Genomic DNA, 26,506 nt, shown 5'->3' with positions numbered 1-26,506 from the left:
TGAGCCACACCCTATTCCAACTGAGTCTGGAGGTCTGAAGCCCACCCCCCACCCCTCCAGGTAAGACACTGTGCCACGAAGCCTGGGGACACAGTCATACTTCCAAGCCTGGCTCTTCCCCTATTGCTTTAGCAAAGCTGTGTCTCCTGGACCTTATGGGGAACATGTCAGTGGGTGCATTCTCTGGCTTTCTGTTGCCTAGCTCCGAGCCTGGTGGCCCCAGGCAAGGCGGGTCAGCCTCACCTCATTCACTGTGGTGGTGCCTCACCATTGGCTCCAGCTGTTAAATTCTGGGCTCTGGAGAACAAATTAAAGCCAACTCTAAATGCAGAGTTTGACTTTGACGGACCTTTATTTTTCTCTACCCCTTAAGGATGGTGTGAGGGTGGGAGTGGGGTTGAGGATCCCAACTGCTCTGGCTTTTGTAGATCACTGCTTTGTAATATAGCTTGAAATCGGGCAATGTGATGCCCCCAGCTTTGTTTTTCTTTTTCAACATTTCCTTGGCAATTCGGGGTCTTTTCTGGTTCCAGACAAATTTTAGGATTGTTTGTTCCAGCACTTTGAAAAATGTCATTGGAATTTTGATCAGGATGGCGTTGAAGGTATAGACTGCTCTGGGTAGCATAGACATTTTAACAATGTTTATTCTTCCGATCCATGAGCATGGAAAGTGTTTCCATCTTTTTGTGTCTTCTTCAATTTCTTTCATGAGTGTTCTGTAGTTCCTAGAGTAGAGATCCTTTACCTCTTTGGTTAGGTTCATTCCGAGGTATCTGATGGTTTTTGGTGCTATTGTAAATGGAATCATTTCTCTCTCTACCAGTTGCATTGTTAGTGTATAAGAAAGCAACTGATTTCTGTGCATTTTGTATCCTGCCACATTACTGAGTTGCTGTATGAGTTCTAGTAATTTGGGGGTGGAGTCTTTTGGGTTTTCCACATAAATTATCATGTCATCTGTGAAAAGAGAGTTTGACCTCTTCTTTGCCAGTTTGAATACCTTTTATTTCTTTTTGTTGTCTGATTGCTGTTGCTAGGACTTCTAGTACTATGTTGAACAATAGTGGCGAGAGTGGGCATCCTTGACGTATTCCTGATCTTTTTTTTTTAAAGATTTTATTTATTTGTCAGAGAGAGCACAAGCAGGGGTGCTGCAGGCAGAAGGAGAGGGAGAAGCAGGCTCCCAGCTGAGCAAGGAGCCCCATGTGGGACTCAGTCCCAGGACCCTGTGATCATGACCTGAGCTGAAGGCAGCGGCTTAACCGACTGAGCCACTCAGGTGTCCCGATGTATTCCTGATCTTTTTTTTTTTTAAAGATTTATTTATTTATTTGAGAGATCAAGAATGAGAAAGAGAGAGTACATGAGAGGGGGGAGGGTTAGAGGGAGAAGTAGGCTCCTCACTGAGCAGGGAGCCGGATGCGGGACTCGATCCAGGGACTCCAGGATCATGACCTGAGCCGAAGGCAGTTGCTTAACCAACTGAGCCACCCAGGCGCCCCCGATGTATTCCTGATCTTAAGGGAAAGGCTCTCAGCTTTTCCCCATTGGGGATGATATTCGCTGTGGGTTTTTCATAGATGGATTTTATGAACTTGAGGAATGTTCCCTCTATCCCTATACTCTGAAGAGTTTTAATCAGGAAAGGATGCTGTATTTTGTCAAATGCTTTTTCTGCATCAATTGAGAGGACCATGCGGCTCTTTTCTCTCCTCTTATTAATGTGTTCTATCACGTTGATTTGAGAATGTTGAACCACCCTTGCATCCCGGGGATAAATCCCACTTGGTCGTGGTGGATGATCCTTTTAATGTATTGTTGGATCTTATTATCTAGGATTTTGTTGAGGATTTTGGAATCCATATTCATCAGGGATATCGGTACTGGCACAAAAACAGACATATAAGACCAATGGAACAGAATAGAGAGCCCAGATATGGACCCTCAACTCTATGGTCAAATAATCTTTGACAAAGCAGGAAAAAATATGCAATGGAAAAAAGACAGTTTCTTCAATAAATAAAAAAAGACAGTTTCTTCAATAAAAGAAAATTGGACAGCTATATACAGAAAAATGAAACTCGACCATTCTCTAACACCATACACAAAGATAAACTCAAAATGGATGAAAGACCTCAATGTGAGACAGGAATCCATCAAAATCCTAAAGGAGAACATAGGCAATAACCTCTTTGACATCGGCCACAGCAACTTCTTTCAAGATACATCTCCAAAAGCTAGTGAAACAAAAATGAAAATGAACTTTTGGGACTTCGTCAAGATAAAATCTTCTGCACAGCAAGGAAACAGTCAACGAAACAAAGAGGCAACCCACAGAATGGGAGAAGATATTTACAAATGACACTACAGATAAAGGGCTAATATCCAAGATCTATAAAGAACTTCTCAAACTCAACACCCAAAAAACAAATAATCCAGTCAAACAATGGGCAGGAGACATAAACAGACACTTCTCTGAAGAAGACATACAAATGGCTAACAGACACATGAAAAAATGTTCATCATTAGCCATCAGGGAAATTCAAATCAAAACCACATTGAGATACTACCTTACACCAGTTAGAATGGCAAAAATTGACAGGGCAAGAAACAACAAATGTTGGAGAGGTTGTGGAGAAAGGGGAACCCTCTTACACTGTTGGTGGGAATGCAAGTTGGTACAGCCACTTTGGAAAACAGTGTGGAGGTGCCTCAAAAAGTTAAAAATAGAGCTACCCTGCGACCCAGCAATTGCACTCCTGGGTATTTACCCCAAAGACACAGATGTAGTGAAAAGAAGGGCCATATGCTCCCCAATGTTCATAGCAGCAATGTCCACAATAGCCAAACTGTGGAAGGAGCCGAGATGCCCTTCAACAGACGAATGGAAAAAGAAGATGTGGTCCATATATACAATGGAATATTACTCAGCCATCAGGAAGGTGAATACCCAACTTTTACATCAACATGGATGGGACTGGAGGAGATGATGCTAAGGGAAATAAGTCAAGCAGGGAAAGTCAATTATCACATGGTTTCACTTATTTGCGGAACAAAAGGAATAGCAAGGAGGACATTAGGAGAAGGAAGGGAAAAACGAAGGGGGGCGGGAATCGGAGGGAGAGATGAACCATGAGAGACTATGGACTCTGAGAAGCAAACAGGGTTTTAGAGGGGAGCGGGAGGGGGGATGGGTTAGCCCGGTGATGGGTATTAAGGAGGGCACATACTGCATGGAGCACTGGGTGTTCTACGAAAACAATGAATCGTGGATCACCACATCAAAAACTAATGATGTATGGTGATTAACATAATAAAATAGAATAAAATAAAAAACCCTTTTGGAGAGCAGAGAAACCCATGCAGGTAATATGCTCATTACTTCCTGTAGAAAAAGATGATTTTTCAAAAGAAAAAAAATGTATTGCTGCTTCCAGATCCTTGAGTTCCAAATGCTGTCCTAATACTTCAATCATGAACAGCACAGTTTAGACCCGAAAGAGTTCAGTCTGCCCTGTGACGTACCGTCCCTTCCCATGAGGTTGGAGGGGAGGTCCCCTGCATGTTCCTACACTTCTTGACGTCCTGCGGACCACTCTCTAGAGCAAGGCTCTAGTTCAGCCTGCTGCGTGTCCAAGAAACTTCTTCTTTAACTTGTTCTATCGTATTAATGGACTAAGCCCATTAAAAAAATTTAGGAGTCACACTTCATTTTTTAAGAGAGTTCCTTAAACGCAAGGTGAGGGACACCTGGGTGCTCAGTTGGTTGAGTGACCAACTCTTGGTTTCGGCTCAGGTCGTGATCCAGGAGTGGTGAGATTGAGCCCCACGCCAGGCTCTGTGCTCAGTGTGGAGTCTGCTTCAGATTCTTTCCCTCCTGCTCCCACACTCTCTCTCTCTCTCTCTCAAATAAACAAATAAAATTGTTAAAAAAAAATGAGGTGATTTCCCTTTTCCATCCCCCACTGTATTATCTTCTTTTGGAAATGTCCCCCGGACACTTTTTCAGACAAGGAACAAATTTCTTCCTTTTTTTTAAAGATTTTATTTTTAGTAATCCTTACACCCAACATGGGGCTTGAACCCACAACCCCAAGATCAAGAGTCTCATGTTCCACTAAGAGAGCCAGCCCAACACCCCCGAAATTTCTTCCTTCTGAACAGTTTGATATACTAGTCTACTGGTAAATAAATAACACTTGAAAAGTTTTCAAAGTGCATTCATGTATACATTTTTAATTAAATTCTTCCAAAATCCTCAAAGGCCAGTCAGATATTTTCCAGAGACAATGTTAGCATGACAGATTCAGAGACATCTGGAAGCCAGGGGTGGAGGTGGGCTGGTGCCCCCAACTCAGTGACTAATCCGTGTCTAACACATGGCCCTCAGCATCTCCGAGGGAGGTGCTTAGAGGTCATGCCCCACACCATTTTCTGGAATCAACTGGGCCATTCCAGACTCAGAATGGCCCACAGAACAGGCCAACAATTCCCAAGGAAGAAAGTATCCAGGGGGCCACCGGATCACTCTATCCATCTTGCCTCATCCCAGCAATCAGCGCTCCAGTCCTGTACAATCCTCAGGATTTTGTTCTTCACAACTGGGCCCTCCAGCCTCGTCATCATACTTGGGGCATAATTCTGTTTCGTCTCCCTGTGAAAGGTAAGATTCAGGCTTTGTTCCCTCACATTTGGTTTTCTGCGGTCCTAGAGAGGTACGAACAACCTCGAGGACAGAAATTCACCACGCCGGAGACCACTCTGGTCCCACACAGCAGACCGAGAACAACGGTGCTGCGCTTGGGAGTCAGGGATGGAGTCCAAAGGCCTCGGTTCAACCACTTACTGAGTGCGGTCAGCAGTCTCCGCCAGTTCAGTGATCCTGCCCCCTGTGACTCACACTCTGGTGGAGTCTCCTCCCTCACTGGGCTATGGTTGGTCTGTGTGACCAAAAGAGTAAGGCAGAAGTGGTGGACGCCACTTTCAACAGGAAGCAATCAAAGACCGTGGTCTTTTTTTGGGTGCTCTCTCTCTCACTTGTTATGGAGGAAGCCAGCTGCACTGTCATGAACAGCCCTACAGGGAGCATCAAGGACTCTGGCCAAGAGCCACATGGGTCAGTGTGGAAACATCTAGTCTCCATCCAACTCCAGTCAGGGGCTTACCTGAGGCCTCGGGGAAGACCATGAGTTAGAACCACCCAGTCAAACTGCTTCCGTATTTCTGACCCTTAGAAATTTTACAAGGAAATTCATGTGTGTTGCCTTAAGTGAATAAACTTTGAGGTAAATTTGTTACAGGGCAACAGACAAGGAATACTCCAGGTGTTGTTACAACCTCCCCCCAGAATCCACCGCTCACTGAGAACGTCATGGTCTCGGGCACTATGCTTCCTAGACACACTTCCTTTCCATCCTCACAACACCTCCATGGAGAAGCGGCCATCCCACTTCACAGACGGGGAAACAGAAAGGTAAAGGAACTTGTTCACAGTCATATGGCTGTTAAGTGCTGATCGATCAGTTAAGACCAGGGTGGAAGGTTAAGGATAGGAAGAATTTAAAATCAGACGGGAAAATCCTGGTCAGTTTTCCCATCAGGCACAAGCAGGAGCTGGGGTCTGATCAGCCACATAAAGGTGAGTATAAATCCCCAGGAAACGAGGGAGGGACATTAGCAACATCTGCACTAGATTTTGGGTCCAGAGTCTCCCTCTTTACGAGGAGCTTTGCTTGGGTGCTGTTTCTGCACAGGGAACCCAGCAGAGACTTACAGAACAACCTTCTCTTTCCACTTGCGCTGCTGGAAGGCCTCCCGCAGGAGCACTATACCCCTGTGCCCAATGTCGTTCTTGCTCACGTCCAGGTATCTCAGGCTCTGGTTGTGGAGGAGCATGGAAGCCATAGTCTGGCAGCAGACAGAGGTGAATAGGCACTTATCCAGCCTGTGGGATGGAAGTAGACAGTAGACAACTTGCCACGCCCCACATCTGAGAGCTCAGCCCATACTAACCCTGTGAGTCCTAACTCCAAGACGTTATGAGCCACATAACCTCTTTCCGAAATTGCCACCATGCGTCAGCTTTGCTCATCCAAAAAAATATTTATTTAGCATCTCCTGTGTACCAGGCACTGCCCTGGGCACTGTTGATATAACAGTGAGGAAAACAGCATCCCTGGCTTCCTGGAGCTCATAACTGAGTGGGGGTGGGGGAGGACGCATGTCACCAAACATATTCGAAGAGCACCGTTGGTTTCGCTATTCTAGTATGCAAGGGGTTCTGGTTCCTCTATGAATAGGTCCCTCTGCTTTCCCAGGCTGTGTGAAAAAAGCAGGAGAGATGGTCCCGAAAGGAGCTGCGTCACATAAGTACCGCATATCATAAATTCAGAGCAGGCAAAGAAGAGGAAGTGGTGTGTAGGTGAGCGAAAGGTACAGAAAGGGGGTGGTTAGGGGTCCCATTTTTGAACAGAGTACAATCTCCCTGGGAGCAAGGCTATTATAAGCAATGCAGAACAGACAGGACAGAGGGGCCCCGGGGGTCCCTGTGTCTCCTACATGTGCATCCTTTGCTTTCTTTCCGGTGGCTTGCCTCCCCCGCCCTGTGAACCTCCGCTAGCTGATAAATGACAAGCTGGAAACTGCTGCCCAAGCCAAAACTACAAGGGCATGCATTCAGCTTTGCGTTAGTTTATAAAGGTCTCGACCCAGTTTCCGTCAGGGAGGCACTTGCTAAACGGTGCGCCAGCTAAAACATCCCTTAACCTTGATCAGAGTCAAGTAAATCATTTCCTTTCAACAGTAGAAGGAGGAGGGGCGCCTGGGGGCTCAGTTGGTTCAGTTTTTGCCTTCGGCTCAGGTCATGATCCCAGGGTCCTGGAATCGAGTCCCGCATCGGGCTCCCTGCTCAGCAGGGAGCCTGCTTCTCCCTCTGCCTCTGCCTCTCTGTCTCTCATGAATAAGTCAGTAAAACCTTAAAAAAAAAAAAAAAGTAGAAGGAGGAGAGTCATTCTAAAATAATTCTAACTACAAATAAGACCCACAGGTATGTGAGGATTTTTTTTTTTAAATGAAGAGAATAAGCAATAGAAACCTGGGTTCTTCTTGGGAAAAATAAAGATATAGATGGCTTTTCTACAAGACTAGAATTCCACAGAATGAAATCTAGGGGAATTTTAGATCAAAAAGTTTGGAATGGGGGCAGTCCATGAATTTTATACTCAGCCAAGTTACTGCTCATCCGTGGAAGTAGATTATAAAAAGTAGTCTCACACAAGCAAAGGCCTAGAGAACACTACATAAATGCTCACCTGGAAATTTATTTCATTCTTGAAAATACATTTCACTCAGTCTAAGAAATAATTCAATGCTTAAAACCTAAGATTAAATTTCTGGAGAAAAAGAATTGTGAGCTGGGACGCCTGGCTGGCTTAGCTAGTAGAGCATGTGAGTCTTGATCTCAGGGTTGTGAGTTTGAGCCTCACGTCGAGTGTACAGATTACTTAAAATAAAAATTCTTTTTTTTAAATATATTTTTTTAGAGCGAGATAGAGAGCGCACACATGAGGAGGGGCAGAAGGAGAGGGAGCGAGAACCTCAAGCAGGCACCACACCGAATGCAGAGCCTAACATGAGGCTCTGTCTCACGACCCTGAGATTATGACGTAAGCCAAAATCAAGAGTCAGGTGCTTAACTGACTGAGCCACCCAGGTGCCCCAAAATAAAAATTAAAAAAAAAAAATGAGTTATAGTGAACACTGAATTTCCTTAGACTAGCTAATTATCAACAAAAACGAAATCCATTATCAGTACTAATCCTAAGAAATTAGAGATGTAACATAAAACAACGATTTTAATAATCTAGTCTTCAAATCCAGATTATACTAATAGAGAACAGAAAATGTGGGCAGAAAAGAGGCAAAACAGTTTCATCCATGGATCACCAGAGAAGAGATGTTTCCAAATATTTCCCAAACACTTAACGTAACCATGATACGAATTAAAAATAGGATGGCTCTTGTCAAATCGCTGGCTAGTATGAATGTTAGCATAGAGACCATTTAGGAGAAGAAGACAAGAAATTATATGTAAAAAAGAATCCCTAAGTACAAACGTCGATTTCAGAAGACCAGCTATGTCAGGCATTGGTCCACAGACAACAAAGAAACTTTTACTGGATGGAAGACTATTTCCTAGAACCATGGTCCTGCAAGTGCACCATGCATGGGAGCCACCTGGGCGTGAAGGTTGAGGGGTCTGCGGGCTCACCCCCAGAGTACCACATGACCCAGCAGCCCCACCTCTGTGTCCGCATCCAAGGAAGTGGAACCAGGATATCCAAGAGACACCGGCACCCTCATTCCCTGCAGCATTACCCACAGTAGCTACCACACAGAAACTGCCTCCATCCCCACCAACAGATGAATGGATACAGAAAATGTGGTATATCTACACACGATGGAATATTATCCAGCCATAAGAAAGAAGGAAATCCTGCCATTTGTGACATCATGGATGCACCTGGAGGGCTTTATGCTGAATGAAATAAGCCAGAGAAAGGGAAACCCTGCGATGATTTGCATTCCTAACAACTCCCCAGAGGAAGAAGTTCCCAGTCTGAGGATCCCCTTTCCGAACCCTACACTGAGGCTGCCCAGTCCTCCAACTAAATGGAGGAAAAACCCCGGAAATGCAAAAACCCTTTCCTGTGTTCTGCTCAGAGAATTTTACAGACCATTGTTGCAAAAGAGGAGATGGGGTGACTTACTCCAGAATCTGGAGGCCAGACTTGGGTTTCGTGAGGGCCTCAAAGAGCAGGTTAACTCCATCGTCCTTCAGGCTGTTAAAACCAAGGTCCAGGCTTCTCAAATTTTTGTTTTTATCCAGAGCAGAGGCCAAGTCTTGACAGCAGTCAGAGGTCAGGGCACAGTTTCTCAGCCTGCGAAGAAACATGTGTCAAGAAAACCAACCAAAACACCTTTAGATTTTACTCCTTTCCTGCCTTTTTTTTTTTTTTTTTTTTGCATAACAACATTATCAAGATATTCCTAACATAACCAATATCATTTACCCACTTAGAGTGTACAAGTCAACATCTTTTAGTATATTTACAGAGGTGCGCATTTGCCACAATTTTAGGACATTTTCATCACCCCAAAAAGGAAAACCCTGTACCCTTTTAATTCCCAATTTCTTCCCCCAGCCCACCCCCAACTCGAGCAACCTCTATCTGGTTCTGGATATTAATCCAAAGGAATTGGAATCAGGATCTCGAAAAGATCTTGAAAAAATATGTCTTTCATGTACCATAATATTTTCAAGATTCATCCATATTGTAGTATGTATCAACACATTGTTCCTTTCTATAGTTGAATAATATTCCATCATATGGATACACCACACATTCTTCATTCATGCATCAGCTTATCAACCCTTGGGTTGTTTCCACTTTTTGGCTATTATAAATAATGCCGCTATGAACATCTGTGACATTTCGGTGTGAATGTATGTTTTTATTTCTGTTGCGTATGTACCTAGCAGTGGAATTGCTGACTCCTATGTTAGGTCTACATATAACCTTTTGAGGAGCAGCTAGACCGTTTTCCAAAGCACCTGCACCGCTTCCTGCTTGACTTTGGGAAGCTAAAAGTTAGTGGGTTCAGGGGATATTTTGTGCCCCTTTTTTTCATTTCTGGTTTTATAAGCCCTAGCAAATTTCTTTATGGTGTAAGACCGTCTAAGTTTATTTTCTGTTAATAATAGACAAAAGCACCCTACATTGGTGTTCTGAGTCCCATTTCAGCATGTATGGGGAGGTCCCCCACACTAAGAAACAGGAAAGCCCAGATGGTAATAGTGTCTGAGAAATCCACCGAATTCTGACACTATGTACAGATCATCAGATTGTGCAGGCTAAGGGCTCAGTCCTACAAGACTGCTTCCCTCACCTCACTCCCCTCATACACCAGCCCCAAGGCCAGGCTGGGCTTCTATAAACTGGAGGTTCCAACTCCAACCCAGGATGCCAGTCACCAGTCAGGTTCCCATGACCCCCTCCTTAGATTTGGTTCATTTGCTGAAGCAGCTCACAGAACTCAGGAAACCCATTTACTCATTTGATTACCATTTTACTATAAAAGGATAGAACTCAGGAACAGCAGATGGGAGAGATGCATAGGGGGAGGCATGGGGAAAGGACTCACAGAGCTTCCATGTCCTCTCCAGGTGAGCTGCTTTCCCTGCATCTCCATGTGTTCGCCCACCTGGAAGCTCTCAAATCCCATTCTTTGGGGCTTATATGGTAGCTTCGTTACACAGGCATGATTAATTAAATTGTTGGCTATGGGTGGCTGGTTCCACCTCCAGCCCCTCTTCCCTCCCCAGAGGTCAGGGGGAAGGACTTAAAGTTCTTTTTTTAAAGATTTCATTTATTTATTTGACACAGAGAGACACAGCAGGAGAGGGAACACAAGCAGGGGAAGTGGGAGAGGGAGAAGCAAAGAAGCCGGCTTCCCACGGAGCAGGGAACCTGACGCGGGGCTCGATCCCAGGACCCTGGGATCATGACCTGAGCTGAAGGCAGACGCTTAATGACTGAGCCACCCAGGCGGCCCAGGACTTAAAGTTCTAACCCCCTAATCACAAGGCTGGTTCTTGGGGCAACAAACCCCCATCCTTGGGTGAGTTCCGAAAGTCACTCATTAACATAATAATAGACACCTTTATAGTTCTCACCACTTAGGTATTTCCAAGGGTTTGGGGAACTCTGTAACAGAAACAGGGACAAAGACCAAATACACATTTCTTAGGTTATAAATCACAATATCACACATTCCGACGCCCAAGGGAAATCATTTAAAGAATTTATGACTGAGATCATGTGCACACACACACACACACACAGAGTAGGTTTTTTCAATCACTCTATTCTACTCCAGGGAGGCTCAAGAAGAGGGTATTTTGGGACTCACACCAGCCTCTGTAGAGGACACGCAGGGTGCTGTAGGGCACTGCAAAGCTGTTTGGCTCCTTCATCCTTCAAGGCATTTTCTGCCAAGCTCAGATGGGTCAGCATCTCATTACTCTTGAGAGAAGACGTAAGACTTTTACAGGTAAGCAGGGTGAGGTCACAGTTCTCCAATCTGAGGGACAAAAACACACAGATGGGATGCACTTTAATCCATGTGCATGACCAGATTTTCCTAGCCCCTACTGAGAGATGAACATTGCCATCTGGGCTTTCCTTTTCAGTGTGAAAGCCTCATCACACCTCTGTTACCACCTCTTAGGCCTTCCAAGTCCTAAAGAAGAGGGTACCAGCCTTCCTGTGAGGTTAGGGGTGTGGAGGAGATGTGGGTCAGGAAAATAGTTATAGGGATTAGAAGGGCGGGAACGAGACCACCAACGGCTAAAGAATATGTAACGGATACTGGGGTGGCCCAGAAGAGACAGCCTTTCACAAGCTTAAAAAAAATGAATGCTTACTCAAAAAAAAATATATATATATATATTTAAACATAAAAAGATTCATTAAAGACAGGAGCAGGCATTCGTGGTAGAGAAACCAAGATGAATAGTAAGGTCATGAAAACATTGTCATAGTAATGAAGGAAATAGAGGTTAAAACAATGAGATACGATCTCCTGCTTGTCAGACTGGCAAGATCAGGAGGGAGAATACAGAATATAACAATGGCCAGACAGGGACTCGGAGTTACGGGAAGCGGCACCCACCTGCTGGCAGGACTGAAAACTGGGGCAGACTCTGGACACAAGCTGCTGAAACGGAAGATGGGTGCTCTCCATGACCCAGAGATCCCACTGCTGGAGTGTTTTTCGCAGCGTGTGCGTGCGTGTACCATGTGCGTGTGTGCGCGCATGTACACGGCCAAACCTCGGCGGCGGGTAGGACAGATACCTACATTATTGCATATTCACATAATTGTTATCATTCAGCAGTGACGAGGAATGGGCTTCTGAAGCAGCTAAGCACAAAAATGTCGGTTGATCAGAAAAAGAACATACAGTAGCTGAGGCCACTTATGTGAAATTCAAAGCAATGCGAAACTGCGTGGTGCTCTGTTCAAGAATACACATGTGAGGGGCACCTGGGTGACTCAATCGGTGGGACATCTGCCTTTGGCTCAGGTCATGATCCCAGGATCCTGGGATCGAGTCCTGCCTTGGGCTCCCTACTCAGAGGGGAGCCCGTTTCTCCTTCTCCCTCTGTGTTCTCCCTCTCTCTTTCTCACAGATAAATAAAATCTTAAAAAAAAAAAAAAAGAATACACGCGTGAGGGGCCTGATCAGCCCAATTCAAGGCAGCTATCATGAGGGGTAGGGCAGGGATCAGTGTAACCCGTGAGGAAGGAAAACAGTCCTGGTGAGGTTCTAGGTCATAAGCTGGATGACAGATACAGCAGGCTCATTGTAACTATATTTTCCAAGGTATTAGGTATAAATGTGTACTTTTACATAGACTTTCTCTCTCTCCCACCTGGATTCTTCACGGACCCATCGATACAATTAACACCAGCCACGAGACAAGTTGGCACACATTCCTCCATTACTGCTCTTCTCCCAGAATCACACAATTCACCAAACAAATGAGCAACAGTCATGACAACAACAACAAGACTTACACCAGCTTCTCCAGTTGGGCCACTGACAGGCAATATGCCCCAAATGTCTCCAGGCAGCTACTTCTTAGCATTAGTGTCTTCAAGTGTTTGTTACTTCCAAGATCCCTGGCAAGATCAACCCAACACTTAGGGGTAACCGAGCAGTCTTCCAACCTATGGAGGCCACACAAAAATGCCAAGCCTGAGCTCCTGGGGAAAATGGTACCCATGTAGCCATGTAGATCCTGTCTACTGTCCCACATTCTTGTTCTTCACACAACAGTGACTCCAGGGGCGATTTTCATCTTCTCCAGCTGGTAAGCTTGCACCAAATTCAGCATCTTAGTCACAAAATATCAAATAATAGACACTTGGGGCCATAACCAGCTAGCACTGGCTTGGAGCTGGGCTCTATCCATGAACCAGCCCTTGAAATAAATGCAACTTCTTTTTACATTTATCTGCCAAACAATCTTCAAGACAAAGAACTGCGGTTTCAGTCACATGGGATCACAGCTGCTGTCTTGTCAAGCTGGGTTTCCATCGGAAGTTGACTGTTGCCCAACTACCATGCTGAACCACCTCCAGGTCTGGCCACCTGAGCCTCGGAGGCTCCACTCAGCTCTGGCCGGTGTGAAGGACCAGAGCTGCCGGGTGGAAACAAGAGGTTGCCCAAGCTTCGTTGGCACAACGTAACACACGGAAAGACTGGTGGGGATGCTAAGCACTTGGGTGCTGGGATGTGTTTAACTACTGATTTTGGTGAAAAAAGCCCTGATGTGCAGTGTTGGCCAATATCTAGTGTGAATGCTCCCAAGGTGGCTGATTTACCCATGTGGAGTTGTTAAATGCACAGCAGGAGCACCCCACTGCACAAACGCAACAACCTCAGGAACACACACTGGGAGTTGGCAAACTATGGCCGTGGGCCAAGTCTCCCGGCCACCTGGTTTTGTACAGCCTGTGAACTAAGAACTTAAAAAAATTTTTAAATGGTTAAAAAAAAAAAATCAAAAGAATATTTTGTGACACGTGAAAATTAAATGCAATTCAAATCCCTGTACCCATAATAAATATCAGCAAATTATATAGTGGATAGAGTTATTAACAAATTGTATAATTCTTAACAAATGATTAATAATTGGTATTAATAAATGGTATTATTAGCACTCAATAACTTAATAATAATACAGTTTTATTGGAAGACAGCCACACCTGTTCATTTACATATTGGCCACGCAAACTTTAGCCCTATAAAGGCCGAGTTAAAAAGTCAAGACAAAGACCATATGGCCCACAGAGCTGAAAATACTTATCTGGCCCTTCATAGAAAAAGTTTGCTGCACCCTGGCATTGATAATAGTATAGTAAAGAAATTAGGAGGTGTTGGGTTTTGATAATCTATGAAATTTTGTTTTCTCATATGGTTTATTTAATTGTAAGTCTGTATGATTTAACTTTTCAATAATGCTGTTTGACAATCAGCTCACAAAACTGCCTTCTTAGCAATCTCCTCTTGTGAGCCAGTATGAGGTAGGTGAAGCTCACCAATGGGGCTCTAGTCTCCCTATCTCAGACACATCTAGGACATGGTCTAATTGTAGAGCCTGAAAAGGTGAGTGAATGGTGGTTGCCAAGGCAGGGGTGTGGAAGAAATGGAAGAGAATGTTCTTCTGGTTGTAAGATGCATGAGTTCTGGAGATCTAATGTACAGCTTGGTAGCTGTGGTTGACAATACCGTCATATGTACCTGAAATTTGCCAAGAGAGTGGATCTTAAATGCTCCTCCCCACAAATGGTAACTGTGTGAGGTGGTAGGTATGTTAATTAGCTTGATGGTGTTGATTATTTCTCAGTGTGTATGTATATCAAATTATCACATTGCCCACCTTAAAAAAAAAAAAAGCCGAATAAAACCAACAACGATGAGATCAAAAGAAAGATGACAGGAAGACCGCGCATGTAATCCCACCTCTGAAAGAACAGTCTGGGCGCCAGGGTCTCTCTAGATCCCAGGCTCATCTTACCTCAGACACTGCAGATAGCACTGTGGGCTTTTCAAGGCTGTGCACAGAAACTCCATGGCCTCACATCTCACTTCTGTGACTTGTATTTCCAAGTATCTCAGATACCGGTTTTCAATCAAAACTTGGATTAAGTCTTCGTTCAACATGGAGGGATGTAGACATCTAAGGCTGGAGAGGTAAGCAGTGCCTAGTTATAATAAGATCTCATCAGCTCATTAGTTCTTTTCTCAAAAACAGCTTTACTGAGGTATAAACAATATCAGTAAATGCATCTATCATATTTTAATGGTTACAACTTGATGAGTTTGGACATATGCATATACCCATGAAACCATTACCACAATCAAGGTGGCTAATTAGTCCTCCAGCTTTATTGAGATGCGATCGACACATAACAATAAGTTTAAGGTGTAGGACATGTTGATTTGTTACATTAATATATTGCAAGATGATTACTGCCTTGGCATTGGGTAACACCTTCATCCCATCACAAAATTATCATTTCTTTTTCTTTTTTGTGATGAGAACACTGAAGATGGACTCCCAGCAACTTTGGAGTATACCATACAGTATTGTTGACTACTGTCACAATGCTGAGCATCAGATCCCCAGAACTTATGACCAACATCTGCCCATTTGCTAATCACTTCTAGATTTAATTCGTCGATAAATATGTGAGGGCCTTTCTGTGAGGTCTGAACTGAGTTCTCAGCTCAGCGTGGCCTCCCTGGTTGGGTGACCTTATGTAGATCACTTACCTTCCAAACTTCAGTTTCGGGTCCACAAGAGAGAGTGCATGATGCCTTCTCCTTAAGATGGGTGTGGGAATTAATATACACGACACCTGTAATTGGCTCTGCATAGTGCTTGATGTATAATAGTCACTCAATACATGGGAGCTAATAATAGTCATCATAATAATAGGAGAGAAAATTGGTCAGACACTGGCTAGGGGCCACATGCTATCTGGTGGGCTATTTCAAGGCATTTTGATGAGTTACTGGGTTTCTGGATCTTAAAAACCAGAGAACGAGAGCATGGTATAGTGGCTAGGAGAACAGACTCTGTAGCCAAGATGTGCATGAGAGACTCTTGACTCCAGGAAACAAACTGAGGTTGCTGGAGGGGAGGTGGGTGGGGGAAGGTGGTAACTGGGTGATGGGCATTAAGGAGGGCGCATGATGTGATGAGCACTGGGTGTTATACACAACTAATGAGTCATTGAACATTACATTAAAAGCTAATGATGTATCATATATTGGTTAATTGAATTTAAATAAAATTTAAAATCTGTATTTTAAGTACATATTAACTGTATCACCTTGTGCCCCAGTTTGTTTATCTGTGAAATGGGGAAACCTACTCCATTTGTATATCCTTTTTGGAAAAATGATCTCACTCATATGTGGAATCTAAAAAAGCAAACAAACCCAAAACTCAGAAAAAGAGATCAGTTTTTTGTTGATGTCAGAGGCAGGAGGTGGAGGAATTGGGTGAGAGTGGTCAAAAGGGACAAGCTTCCATGTAAAAGATGCAAAAGTACTGGAAATGTGATGTACAGCCCAAGGACTGCAGTTAACATGGCTGGGTGGTATATTTGAAAGTTGCCAAGAGAGTAGATCCTTCTCATCACAAGGAATAAAAACAATTGGTCGCTCTAGGAGGTGATGAATATTAACTTGCTGAAGTGATCGTTCTGCAATATATGCATGTCAAGTCATTATGCGGCACACCCAACACCTACACAGGGCTGTTTGTCCATTCTATCTCAATAAGACTAGAAGGGGAAAAACGATACACATGGATGCTTTCTGCAAGTCTATGTGAGTAGAGAGGGGGTAGAAAAATGGGATGGGAAACAGACTCTTTCCAAGGAATTCCTTCTAACCAGGGTGTGTTTTATACGCACATTAGTTTTTGCAGTTTACACCCAGGATGTCTCAGAGCCGTAGAAAGAACCTTCACTGACTCAGTCTCCATAGAAGTGTTTGTCACAGTCAGGACTTCCAAATTCTCATGTGTCCTAAACACGGAGCAGAAGTCTTGCCACCAGAGAAAACACTGGTCACTGCTTTCTGGTCTATGTGCAAGAGAGAAAAGAGAACATGACTCGTCATCAGAGATTAAACTTGAGAAAACCTACTTGTAAACCCAGGGCTGATGTTTCCGACCCTGGTTGTGATCACAGAACCTTTATGACTCCGGTAAGACTCTCTAATTAAAAAAAAAAAAAAAATGCCCAGGAATACCATTGTAAGACTTCTCACTTTATTCCAGGAAAACTTGTGGCCTTAAATAAGGATACCTAGATTTTCCTATGACGTAGGAAGAGAGTTGTTGTTTTAATCACTTAGGATTTATATGGGGGCAGGTGTCGTGTATATTAATTCCCACACCCATCTTAAGGAGAAGGCATCATGCACTCTCGCTTGTGGACCCGAAACTGAAGTTTGGAAGGTAAGTGATCTACAGAAGGTCACCCAACCAGAGAGGCCACGCTGAGCTGAGAACTCAGTTCAGACCTCACAGAAAGGCCCTCGCATATTTATCGACGAATTAAATCTAGAAGTGATTAGCAAATGGGCAGATGTTGGTCATAAGTTCTGGGGATCTGATGCTCAGCATTGTGACAGTAGTCAACAATACTGTATGGTATACTCCAAAGTTGCTGGGAGATTGAATTATATCTGTATCCTATATTCTTATTCTTTGCTTAGAAAATTATTAAAAAGAAAAACAACTCTATGTAGGAACAGAATAAGGGAAAAATTAATTTCTTTTGGCATGGTGAGTACAGGAAAGGAAAATCCACAGCTAGACCAATATGGGATATAGTTGGACTCTGGAAGGACCTGCTACATATTCCCCTTCATTTTTCCCTGTGCAGTCTTTTCAGAGAGGCTGGCCAAGAGATACTGTGAGGATTTTTGTTTCATGCTGTTCGTATTAGATAGTTGTAAATAACTGAAAAGCAAATGAAGGGGGCACTGGTTTAATCATCTCCGATACACCTAGAAGACTTGAGTACACCTCATTGGAGAAGGTGTACACAGACATTAAAATATTTCTAAGACACATTAGATGAAAAAAGAAAATTTCAGAATACTTCTTACACCAGCATGCCATTTTTGTTTAAGATGAAATCCCATAAAATAAAACCATGTGCTTTTCACACCCATTTTAAATGCAAACACATAAAAATAATACTAACTCCATGTATGGGAGTGGGAGAAGTGGATACAGGTGGTCAAAGGGTACAAAGCTCCAGTTATAAGATGAATAGATTCTGGGGACGTACTGTTCAGCTGGATGACTATCAATGACAATACCATATTGGATATTTGAAAGTCATTTGAGAGTAAAAGTTCTCATCTCTCACACACACACACACACACACACACACACACACGTGTACATATATAAAATCTCTACCTTGTATACCTTAAACACACACAAGGCTATATGTCAATTATAGCTCCAAAAAGCAGGAATAAATAGACCAACTCCCTTCAAGAACTGTCCCAAAAGTTATCAACAGACTGACCAACACGAAGGAAATTTCTCACCTTTTAAAAGTTCTTCTAATGTTAGGTTTTAAGATTATTCAGACTTATATCAAGACATTACGGTTAGACTTTTGAGGTCTTTGTTGGGAAGACCAATATGCAAAACTGAGCTGTTTGGAGTTGCTCACATCAGTTGGAAGTAGACATAAAGTAGTCTTTCCTGTGGAATCATTAAATTTGGAGCTATCTGTGATATAAAGTTAAAGATGTGATGTGTGCACCCTGTGATTGGGCAATTCCTTTTCTAACAATATACCCTAGCACAGGGGTTGGCAAATTTCTTCTGTAAGTGGTCAGCTAGCAAATATATTCAGCTTTCATAAACCAAAAAATTTGTGGAAACCTCCCAACTCTGCCGTAGCAGTGTGGTGGCAGTTGGAACATATGTCATAGGCAAGCATGGCTGAAATCTGACTAAAGTTTATTTACAAAAACCAATAGTAAACTGGGTTTGGCTCCCAGGCCGTAATTTGCTTACCTCTGCCCTGGAGAAACTCACTTGTGCCAGAGGAAGATAGGGCATTGTTCGACGTGATGACACACAGAGCAGAACCTAGATGTCCCCTAACTTCAGAAGAGGTCCATTTTATTTATCTAGCCATATATTAGACTAATATAGGATATTTAAAATGAACCTGACAACAACCCAGCAACACGTTTAAGATTTATGCTGGCTTTCATGGAAGAAAAATGTGTCTGGAAGAGATTGTGGCTCCTTTACACAGAGCAGCTAAGGAATGAGGGAAGCACTCTAATTTTGCATCAAGAAGGGTTGGGGTCCCTCCCGTGACTCCAATACCAGGGGTCAGTCTAGTTTTCTGGCTCTTCATCATAGCTACCAGAGGTCTGATTTCAGTTTAAGTCTTAGCTTCAACAAGCTGTGTGACCTTGGACAAGTTATGACTCTATCTGACCCCCATTGCTTCATGGTGTCCAATGGTGACATTAAAAGGAATAATTCACATAAAGTAAAAATACCTGGCACCATGTCTGGTACAGGGCAGAGTATGAAAACTGTATGAGAAAATGAGTAGTCAGTACTGTCACTTCTTAAGAAAAATAAATCCACTATATTTAAGTATAGATCTTCTGAGAGAGTATTTCAGTTGAGTGGTGGGAATAAGAATCACATTAGTAATTATAGCTTGTATTTATTGGTAGGAACTAAAGGCTGAGACAGGTTTGGTGTATCATGCCTATTATCTCATTTAATCTTCATAAAAACCTTGTGGGGTGTGTACTATTTTTTTTAATCATTTTTTTAAATCATTTTTTTAAAATCATTTACTCATGAAGAAACAGACCCAGAAAAGTTAGGTAAACTTGTCCAAAGACACACAGTTCGTTGGTCTCTGGAGGAGATGGAGAACTCAAACTCTTGCCCAGGAAGCCAGAACACCCACTTCAGATCACAGTGGGGAGTAGGGAAGAAACAGTGAATAGAAGTGGTGTTTTCAAGGTGTTTGGTAGGAAAACAAGGAGGGAGATGTGATAGTCCCCTGATGAGGACATGTAGTTTTCAGTTCTTTTTTCCCTAATGAAAGATGGAAGTGATGTTTTTACACTGAAAGGAAATCTCCCTTGGAGCTGCACTGTCCAATATGGTGGCCACTAGCTACATGTGACTATTCAAATTTAAATTAATTAAAGTTAAATGAAATTTAAAATGCAGTGCCTCTGTCACACTAGCCATATTCCAAGTGCTCAGTAGTCACACATAGATAGTGGATTTCCACCACCACAGAAAGACCCATTGAACAGCACTTCCCTAGAGACTAACAAGCTGGTGGTACACAGAAGTGGGGGTGACAGGTGAAGCAAGGTCCCACATATAAGGGAGGGGAGGGCATGCAGACTAGAGATAGGGAAGGTAAACAAATCATCTTGCTTTTCCAGGATTCTCCTAGTTTTAGCATGGAAATCTGCATCCTAGACGCACCTCCTGCCCTGGTTTTAGAACTGGAAGTCCCGTGTGTGAGGGACGGCCTCAGGACAGCCGGTCACCCTGGATGCCTGGGGGATGGTAAGCAAGGTCCCTGGGAAGCACAGGTTGCCAAAGGAAAGATAAGAGCACTCACTCAGTGGAATGGAGGGGATCCGGGTGGAGTGAGCACACTTGGGTGATGGTCAGAGTAATAGTCAGTTCTAGATCCCGCAAACGTTGACAGTGCTTAAGACAAAAAGCAGACACTTGCATGTCTTTCTTCTTGTTGATGATCAAAGCAGCTTTCTGACAATCACTTAGGATCTGACTCACAAATGCCTCCTCCTGGATTTCATGCAGACAGTAGAATAGCTGTGGGACGCCATGGTGCACGGTTGGTGGGTTACATTCATATGACAGGGCTGCCACTTTCAGCAATTTCTTCTTATTACCCAGGGACAGCTTGCATCCAAATGACTTCCCTGCAGCTGAAGCACATGTTTCATTTAAAAGACCAAATAAGAAAAGCCCCATCTGAGCAAGATAGTTTTTTTTTCTTCCGGGATATGTTATCAGGCGTATGATCTGAACACGGTCCAACACCCAGAAACTTCTGAGTCTTTGTGGGAAGCACAGAACGTACAACAAGGCAGCAAAAAACTCCTGGAAGCTTATGACGGCAAAAGCATAACGGTCTCTGTCACCTGCCACCCTTTGAAAAATATTCACACGGAGAAAAGTAGCAACAGCGGTCTTATCCAGCTTGGCTTGCTCAAGGTCTTTCGTGTCAAATACCCATCGCATGTTCCACATACCTTCTGCAGCCAAGTAACACAGACCTGCCAGTTGCTTCTGATGAGTGTTACTGGGAAGTCTTCCAGGTTTGGTTGGAAATAAGCTAGACAGATATTGGACGAATACAGCTGTGGCATTTGGATATGACTGTGCAAGATCTGCTCCTCTCTCCATCTGCTGTCTCAGACAAGAACACACCATCCAGCAAACCACAGGGACCTGACACATGGAGAAGAGAATTGTGTTTCCCATGACAAAACTCAAGGCTTCATCAGCATCCCTCTTGTTTCTGAAATATGTTCTGAAATACTTGGCTCTTTCCATCATACTAAACCCTGTAAGTGTTATAAAAGAGGGATGTTTTAGGAAGGGCTTAAGTTTCCTCCAAGATGTGAACCTCAGGGTGATCAGTAAGGTGGCTTCAGGAAGCATTTTTTTGCTCAACAAACTGGTCAGAAGGACAGACCCAGGCAATTTCTGGCTCCAGTCATCACTCAGGTCAGCTGGTCTATCCGTGAGTGTCAGTGTTACTTCCTCAAAGCCATCAAAGAGGAGCAGAAGTTGGTCTGGTTTGGACATAATCTTGGACATGAGAGACCGTGCCCCAGGCCACTTATGGGCAATCAGCTCGGAGAAGCTCTGCTCATCCACCTGGGCCATATCCGTGCAATGGAAGTAGAAAGCACACCAGAACTTGTGGGGGTAGAACTTGTTTTCTGCCCACTCCAACATCACCTTTTTGGCCAAGCTTGTTTTTCCAACCCCAGCGACTCCCTGTAGGACCACAGTCTTGGGCTGTCTACCTTGAGGTCTTTTGGGAAGAAAAAGACATGGTAAGAACCTCTCGTGTCTCTCTATGTCTTGGTAGAAGAAGTCTACGTGGGTCCCAAACCAAGTGGTCACGATACGTATCATGGAATACTCATCCATAATGTGCAGCTTGTATTCTTGTATTTTATCTAGATTAGCAAGGTGGGAGAAATACAGGATACAGTGTCAGAGTTATTTAAGAACCGATTGAACGAAAAGAAAACTAGCCTTGACGTCTACATCAAGTCCCATGACACACCTGCACACATCATGCTCTTTTCCTGACAACACTGCACCAATGAAGAAGCTGTGAGTAATCAGAAAAGTCAACTTGAAGTGGCTTAAGCAGAGAAGGACTGCTTTTTACTTAATAAATTTGGGGAGGGGTGTGTAAAGCTGTTGAAATTGACTCAGTGGTTCTGCAGCATCAGGGCCAAGTAACACTGCATTTCTGTAAGTACATTCTTTATACCTCTTGCCTCATGATTAGGAGATTACTGCTGTAGTTATGTTATCGTTATGTCCTAAGTTATATTTGTATTCAAAGCAGAAATAGTGGGGAGGAGGGACATGTTCACAGCTCATGTATACATCTATTGGTACAAACTGAAGCACTCAGGAGACTTCTACTTATATCTCGTGGCCTTAGCGCCATCAGATGGTTAACCCCAACTTTAAGGAAACCCGGAAAAAAAGTATTTCCCTTAGGGCTGGGTCCACTTTATCCCTAAATAAATTATATTCTGTCAACACATGAGATATGGGGTAGGGAGTTAACAGGATCTGTCACAGCCTTTATCTCAACCTGTGATTCTCTCTCCCCTCCCCTCAACAGGAAACTTTACAAATTAGACAAGATGTCTGACTCCAACTTCATTCCCTCCACCTCCAGGTGATAGAGAGGAGGAAGCTTACTACAAGTTCAAGATCTATTTACTTATTAGCTTTATGAGGATAAGCAAGTCACAGAATCTCTAAGCCTCCAGCCTGCCATCTCCAAAATAAAGTAGAATTTACAACTCTGGCTCCGACTGTGGTGTCAGAACATCAGCCCTCCAGTGTTTGTTGAATGGGTGAAATCTAACTGTGCTAAGGCTGGAACTGGGGATCCCACACCTCACTTACTGTGTACTTTCATAATAGATTAGAGTGTTGCCCTTGGGCCCTCAGCTCCTTTTGACTTCATCTCCTCACACAAGTACGTGGGCCAGTCTTAGCCAACCAGAGCACTTCATCATTTCATTCATTGCTGAGCTCGTGACCTCAGTTCATTCAGCTCAGTTAGTTCTAGGATGAGTGCTGAAGCAATGAGAAAATACTCCTCGTTCTGCTGATGGTGCTAAACAGATACAATGTAAGGTAGCTGGTGGCCCAACATGGCCACTGCGGTAGGAGAAACCACCCAAGGCTGAGTCCCACAGAGAAGAGGCAACTAGGAGAAGGGCAGAAGAGATGCCTCGCCGACATCACTCAATGCCTCCAGCTGGGCTGGTGGCTGGACTTCTGAGTTAGGTATGTCTACAACTACTCTTTTTTCTTAAAATTCTGATTCATAGAAGAGATGCTGACGTACTAATTTACAATCTGCCTTGCCTCAGGAACCAAGCTTCTTACCCCAACCCACAGTTCATTTTCCTCCAGGCTTTGTCACAATGCCAGGACATACCAGATTCTCCTTCCTCCAAATTCACTGGCATTTCTCTTGGGTTCAGGTCCTCTGGCTCCAGGTTGGGTAGAATGTCTGGAACAGACAGGAAAGGAGACCGTTGCACTGGAATGATTGACAGGACAGGGAAAGCCACATGGAAGGAATGGGCCCCTTCAGGATAGGAGCAACCACACCATCCGAGAGTCCCATTCTCTCACCACCTTAGTCCAGGGAGAAGAAAATTGCCTAGACTCCATCATGATGTTAGGAAGTGAGAAAATGGTGTTGTTTTAGGATGTACTGATGAAGTATTCAGTAACATAAATTGATAGCTCAGTCAAACACAGAGGGAGCAATATACACAAACACACATGCATATGTATATGTAAAATATATGCAGACTTTAAAATCTATGCATGTGCACATATATATGTATGTGTATATATCTACCTATGTACATATTTATATGTACGTATATGAAAATAATCATGTGTATATACACACAAACACATACATATAGAGTCATTGATTCTTCTTATTCGTGCTATTTATGTTCTATAAAATTACTGTGAATATTCAGTTAGCCCCATGAATATAGGGTTAGGTTCCTGTAGCCTCTGCTTACAACATTTTTGACTCTTCAGTACATAACCATGGTCTATGTGGTTTTTTGTTTGTTTGTTTGTTTAAAGAAATCTTATTCAGTATATATTATTGATACATGAACACTGAACTCACAGTCAGCAGCACTATAACTCATGCCTGAATGAAGCTTTTGCAACACATATATTTCCTCTGCGCTTATGATGCTAAACATGCTAAACAGCCCTTCACCACTATGCTGGAGGGGGGGGCAGGTTAAACAGCAACATCACCAACAAGATACACAAAAACATAGCACCACCAAATAGATTGTGGAAAGGACACTTGTTTACAGGATGGGTGCACAGGTAGGAAGGCAGAGCGCTGCTTTATTCAACTGCAGCTGGGAACATCTGTGTCCAAGTTTTCTCCACCCTACATGTCTGTAAATGACTATGAAAGTGTCACAATTACTGATTCTGGAGTTACAAATAAATTTTAGTGAATACACAGCTTCACAAAAATGGAATCCATAAATAATGAAGATAGACTATATATAGATACCAAATAAGCAATATCTGGTTAAATTTTTAAAAACTATGCTAATATAGGGGCGCCTGGGTGGCTCAGTCGTTAAGCGTCTGCCTTCGGCTCAGGTCATGATCCCAGGGTCCTGGGATCGAGTCCCACATCGGGCTTCCTGCTCAGCGGGAAGCCTGCTTCTCCCTCTCCTGCTCCCCCTGCTTGTGTTCCTGCTCTCGCTGTTTCTCTCTCTCTGTCAAATAAATAAATAAAATCTAAAAAAAACCCAAAAACAAAAAACTATGCTAATATAATGGTCTTTGACTTTTGGGGTCAGAGTCATCGGCATACTCCACTATTTGCCTTCTTGTTCAGGTGGCCAATATGGGTAGCCAGTAAAGTATTTAGTTCTTTAACACTCAAATCCATTCCCATTTTTAAAAAAGATTTTATTTATTTATTTGCTAGAGAGAGAGAGTACAAGCAGGAGGAGTGGCAGGCAGAGGGAGAAACAGGTTCCTTGCTGAGCAAGGAGCCTGTGGTGGGACTTGATCCCAGGACCCTGGGATCATGACCCGAGCTGAAGGCAGCTGTTTAACAACTGAGCCACCCAGGTGTCCCCCCATCCCCATTTTGTATGCCAGATTATTACTCACCATTTAGCTCCATCTGTACCCGAAGACACAGTTCTGTCTGGTTCATTTTGGCAAAGATGTCATGAGTCACATCCCAAGCTAGTCGTCCAGGGAAGAACTCCACCAAGAGATGAACCACCTCTCCCCATCTGGCTGTCTTCACCTGGTCCCAGGTGATCTGGACAGAGCCAGGCCTGGGGTTCTCATCCACTAAAAGCTGCTTGAATGTTTGGAGCTCCTCCTTGCTTAAATAGACCATGTACAGCATGACCCCATTTTCAAAAGGGGAGTTGGAGGAGGCAGAGGACATCAAGGATGAGATTAAATAACAAGGAGAAGATGAAGAGCTAGAAGAGCAAGAGGAAGAACAGGAGGAAGACCAAGAGGAAGAGCTGGAGGAAGAACAAGAAGAGCGGGAGGAAGAGTAGGCAAAAGGGCCAGACTTCAGATTCACATCACTCATCTTCACTCAAGACCTAGAACCTTAGTGCCAGTGATAAAGACAACCACTTGGAAGAGAGAACAGACCAGACCTGTGGAGACATGAAAATATAAGAAAATGAAAACCCACCCAAGAGGACAGCTTTATCTAATCCATATTTGGTAGAGCATACCATGTACCAGATACTCTCTTTAGCTCCGTCCCCACAAGGTTCTTTCTCTTGTGGAAAAACCTGGGGGCTTGTCCAGTATTCGGGCTTAGTGTTTAGACTCAAATCCACTTTGTAGTTTTTATTCTCTTTATTTTATTTTATTATTTTATTCTTGATGCCATGTATTAGCAAGGTAACTGGCCAAATCACAGCACCTCTCTGTGCCCCTTTTCTGATCTTTGATCTTGGGACCAGAGCATACCTATCAATGGGGATGTGAGGATTCTCAAAGAGACAAATCTACAGGTACATTCGGAGCTGTGCCTGGCACATCATAGCTTACAATTATTTGGGGCTTACGTCTATGCCAGGGTTATTTTAAAGACTCAATGGGAGGGTGGAGCAAGATGGCGGAGGAGTAGGAGACCTAAATTTCATCTGGTCCCAGGAATTCAGCTGGATAGGGATCAAACCATTCTGAACATCTACGAACTCAACAGGAGATTGAAGAAAAAAATAGCAACAACTCTCTGAACAGAAAAGTGACCACTTTCTGGAAGGTAGGACATGCGGAGAAGTGAATCCGAGGCGATATTCAGGAGGATAGGTGGTGGGGGAGGGGGAGAGCCGCGGAGCACAAAACCGGGACTTGTAGAATTCTGCTCCGCTGAGGGACGTCGCTCCAGTGGCTAAGCGGGGGTGGGACCCTCGTGGGACAGTGTGGTCTCAGGACCCTCGGGGTCACAGAAAAACCGGGGGTGCCTGAGTGCGGCAGAGCTCC

General features: G+C 43.7%; 1 protein-coding gene across 1 annotated transcript; it reads right to left on the bottom strand.

The window, feature by feature from the left end:
- Positions 1-4,374: 4,374 nt before the first annotated feature.
- On the bottom strand, positions 4,375-25,595 carry NLRP8 (NLR family pyrin domain containing 8). Its single transcript, XM_027620061.2, has 11 exons — positions 25,513-25,595; positions 25,154-25,479; positions 23,412-23,486; positions 20,295-21,894; positions 16,560-16,730; positions 14,651-14,818; positions 12,645-12,797; positions 10,975-11,145; positions 8,772-8,942; positions 5,777-5,947; positions 4,375-4,657 (listed from the first exon to the last, which is right to left on the bottom strand). Exons 1-11 carry the CDS (start codon positions 25,593-25,595, stop codon positions 4,528-4,530), a joined length of 3,219 nt encoding a protein of 1,072 aa, XP_027475862.2. The 3' UTR covers positions 4,375-4,527.
- Positions 25,596-26,506: the final 911 nt, after the last annotated feature.

The sequence above is a fragment of the Zalophus californianus genome, chromosome 17 (genome assembly GCF_009762305.2).
Source record: "Zalophus californianus isolate mZalCal1 chromosome 17, mZalCal1.pri.v2, whole genome shotgun sequence".
Taxonomy (NCBI): domain Eukaryota; kingdom Metazoa; phylum Chordata; class Mammalia; order Carnivora; family Otariidae; genus Zalophus; species Zalophus californianus.
The sequence above is the reverse complement of the archived record's forward strand: the minus strand, read 5'-3'. Positions and strand labels throughout refer to the sequence as shown.